The 3474-nt window shown below is 51.9% G+C and overlaps 1 protein-coding gene across 1 annotated transcript in view; it reads right to left on the reverse strand.

Annotated features, from left to right (window-relative positions):
• Slc46a2 (solute carrier family 46 member 2) overlaps positions 1-2179 on the reverse strand; it is a 9506-nt gene extending 7327 nt beyond the window's left edge. Inside the window, exon 1 of the mRNA XM_008831139.1 lies at positions 1048-2179. Within this exon, the coding sequence (XP_008829361.1) occupies positions 1048-2179 (1132 nt within the window). The remainder of the gene's footprint in view (positions 1-1047) is intronic.
• Positions 2180-3474: the final 1295 nt, after the last annotated feature.

Genomic DNA, 3474 nt, shown 5'->3' on the forward strand with positions numbered 1-3474 from the left:
AGGAGGAGGAGGAGGAGGAGGAGGAGAGGGAGAGATGTGGTGGGAAGGGCAGGAGAGCCGAGAACTCTGTCCTTTGTGCATGGCTTTCTGTTTTCAGAGGGTGGGGGGTGGACCTAAGGAGTTTTTCTGAGGTGTTTTTCTGAAGTATGTGATCGGGTCAAGGACAGTCCCCTGATAACCATTTAGAATTGTTCTTTTCACTGTTAGCCATTAGGCACCCGTACCTATTTTAATGAAAATGAAATAAGCTTTAACGTTCTATTCTTTAGTTGTACTAGCAAGTGTTAAGTGCTCAATAGCCACGTGTGGCTACAGGCTACTGTGTTGTCAGATGCAGGCCATTTTTCACAGCTGTAGCACACGTCTAGAACTTTTGCTGCAGCACAAGTTTAGAACTTTCTGCCTGAGGTTACCTGACCTCTACCCTCTGACAGAAACTTCACTATGCTGCCTTGTGGGAATTTATTAGATTAGTTGTAGAAGTAATTTATTGAGAATTTTTGTGCATTGTTTAAAAGCCCTTGCTTGGCTCTAAATGATTAAGGAAACTTTCGGGCTGGATTACTTTATGTTTAGTGTCTTTAAAGTTAGAGAGAACAGAGCTGGGGACATAGCTTTGCAGAGGTGCTTGCTGCCAAGGCTGAGGATTTGAGTTTGAGTTCCAGAACCCATATTGTGGAAGGAGAGACCAACTCTGGCAAGTTGTCTTTTAATTCCCACTAAATAAATAAAACTTTAAGTGTAATAAAGTTAGGAAGAAGAACCTCAACTCCATTTCTACTCAAAGTTTGTCCTGAAGTCTTTTCCACTGACTCTAAGTTCCACTGACCACATTTCCCTTACCACCTAGCACACTGTGTACCACTGTGGTAAGACTTGAATCAGCCATACAAGAAATACACAGCACAATACAGATGAAACCATCTGTCTCCCTTGCACCTCTTAGATATGAGCCGGGGCTCCTGAGCCACAGCAGCCCTTAGCATCAGCCCTCTGACAAAGAGTGCCAGCAGTGCAGTGCTCTGCCTCCCCAAGTCCCAGACTCACCAATATAGAACATGTATGTCTCTTTCACAAAGGCCAAGAGGAGGGCTCCTGACCCAAAGGAGACCATCCCAATCATGATCATCGTGGTGTCCTGGAAGTATCTGGAGAAGACCAGGACTCCCAGGAAGCTGGTGATGAAGATCATGTATCCAGAAGCCATCCCATAGCCCAACTGCATTTGGTTCCACTTGAGAGGCTCCCTCAGCACAAAAAGGGACATGACGTCCATTGTGCCCACCACGGCCAGGTCATAGATGACAGCACCCACGAAGAGCAGGGTAATGATGGTTCGAGATGGCTTCCCTTTGCCAGGAATCAGAGGGGGGCCCGGTACACTCTGCTTATCCAGCTGATCTGGATCCAGGGTTCGATAGGTGCCCACCATGCCAGGCATGGTCTCTACGGTGGGCTGCACCTTGTTGAGCTTGGCCACAGACTCGGGTACCTTCAGTACAAAGAGGCTGTAGAAAAGAGCAAAAGCGGCACAGCCCACGCTGCAGGCGGTAAGCAGGAGACCTTGTCCAGAGTGCCCAACCGTCTGCCTGAAAAGATGGCCTGAGACCATGCTCCCGCAGAATCCCGCCAAGCCCAGGATCAAATCGATGAGGATGAGGCGCAAGGAGCGGCAGCCTTCAGTGCAGCCCAGAGACCCCAGCGCCATGACCCCGGACCAGTAGGCAGAGAAGCCCCCGCACAGCCCGTTGAGCGCCACCGCCCCGTACATCACCTCTACCGGCCAGTCCAGCACCACCTTGAGCAACAGCCCGATGCGAGACAGCAGGAAACCCACCAACGCAATGCAGATGGAGATCTTGCGGTGGTAGCGGTCGCTGAGCCAGCCCAGAACATAGGCGGACAGCAGGGGCGTCAGGCCCACCACCAGGTTGTAGATGATGTAGAAATTGGAGATAGCCTTCTGCTCTTGGTCCTCCTGAGGTTCCTCGAGCGACGGGTTGGCACTGTGATTGGAGGAGCCTCCAGCCTCAGCGAAGGATGCCTTCACCACCAGGAGTAGTCCTGCGTCGTAGAGGGAGCCAGCCACCTGGGTCAAGGCCACCAGAGGCTCCATCCAGGTCCTTACCTGGAAGCCAGAGAAGCGGTCCCTCCAAGGACAGGTGACCCTGGGACCCATGTGACCTGGCCTATGGGGGACAGAAGAAGGGCTTGCTGCCTGCAGCAGCAGGGAGATGCTCCCAAAATTGGCTGCTTATGGAGAGTCAGGGGTCGGTCCCAGAGCGCATCCAGGGCCACCAGGGAAGGGCTAGAGCAGAGCTTGTGACTGCAGACAGTCTAGCTGCCAAATGATCTCCCTGGCTTCAGCCACTCCCTCCCAGGTCCGGAAAAAAGCTCCGCCCCCGCCTCCACCTGGTCGGGCCTAGCAGACAGGAGGCTGACTAGAGAAGCTGCCCACCTCCCATCGCACTCTCCCTCCCAAAGGCCATCATCACACAGCCTGGTACCTCCTGCAGGTCGCTAGCAACCAAAGGGCTAAGATTCAGCTGATTTCGATCCCTGGGATCTGCCCAGGGAGCGTTTCCAAATTCTCTGGTCCCTAGGAGGTAGGTTGGGCAGGGGTCCAAGGGCTATTTCTGGAGTGTGAAGTTTTCTTTTTTGAGTTTAAAAGTAACAGGGTCCTTTGTTGGAAATGTAGATGGTACTTACTTTTCTAGTGTGCACAAAGCTTTAGGGCCTAACGCCAGCACCACATAAACCATGCAAGCCTGTAATCCCAGTGCACCTCAGCACATAAAGGCACCTGCACCCACATTCTATCCCTGGGACCCGCTCAGTGGGAGACAACAGACTTTGTCCTCTGACACCTCCTTCTACCTCCTCCCTGTGCTTGGCCAGGGTACCCCCCTCCCCAGACCAATTAAAATATTTTTAACTAAAATTAAAAGTTAAAACTGACAGGGACCCTTGTAGAGAGCTAGTAGCACAGACTTGAAAGAAGAAAACCCAGTGGCAGCTCCTCCCAGGCCCTAGTTCAAGCCAAAGGCCTCTCAGAGAAGGACTTTCTCCATGCACCTATATTGATGGGCCCTGCCTATGGGGCTGTGGCCTCAGCTCCCAGCCCTGTATGTCCCTCCAGAACATAAAACTGGACTCTGGCTGGGGATTGTGGAGCAGACAAGTTCATCTTCTCTTGAGTAAAGTCCCAGGTGGGGACCCTTTCTGCTTCTAAGACATTGCTCTTCCTATCTCAAGACCTCTTCCCCCTAGCCTGGGTTGAGACCTCTGGTCCCCAAGCCCCTTGCTTCCTCCTTTAAGCACACACTTCTGCAATTAAACCAGGGTGGTACAGGAATCAAATACACCAAGAATAAGATGACCGTTCTCCCTTCCTCCCATGGAGAGTCAAAAATCACCCAGCCTCTCTTCCTGTCTCTCCACCTTCAATCCTGACACAGCCATGGTCACATGAAT

The sequence above is a fragment of the Nannospalax galili genome, unplaced genomic scaffold (assembly GCF_000622305.1).
Source record: "Nannospalax galili isolate Female #2095 unplaced genomic scaffold, S.galili_v1.0 scaffold1255, whole genome shotgun sequence".
Taxonomy (NCBI): Eukaryota; Metazoa; Chordata; class Mammalia; order Rodentia; family Spalacidae; genus Nannospalax; species Nannospalax galili.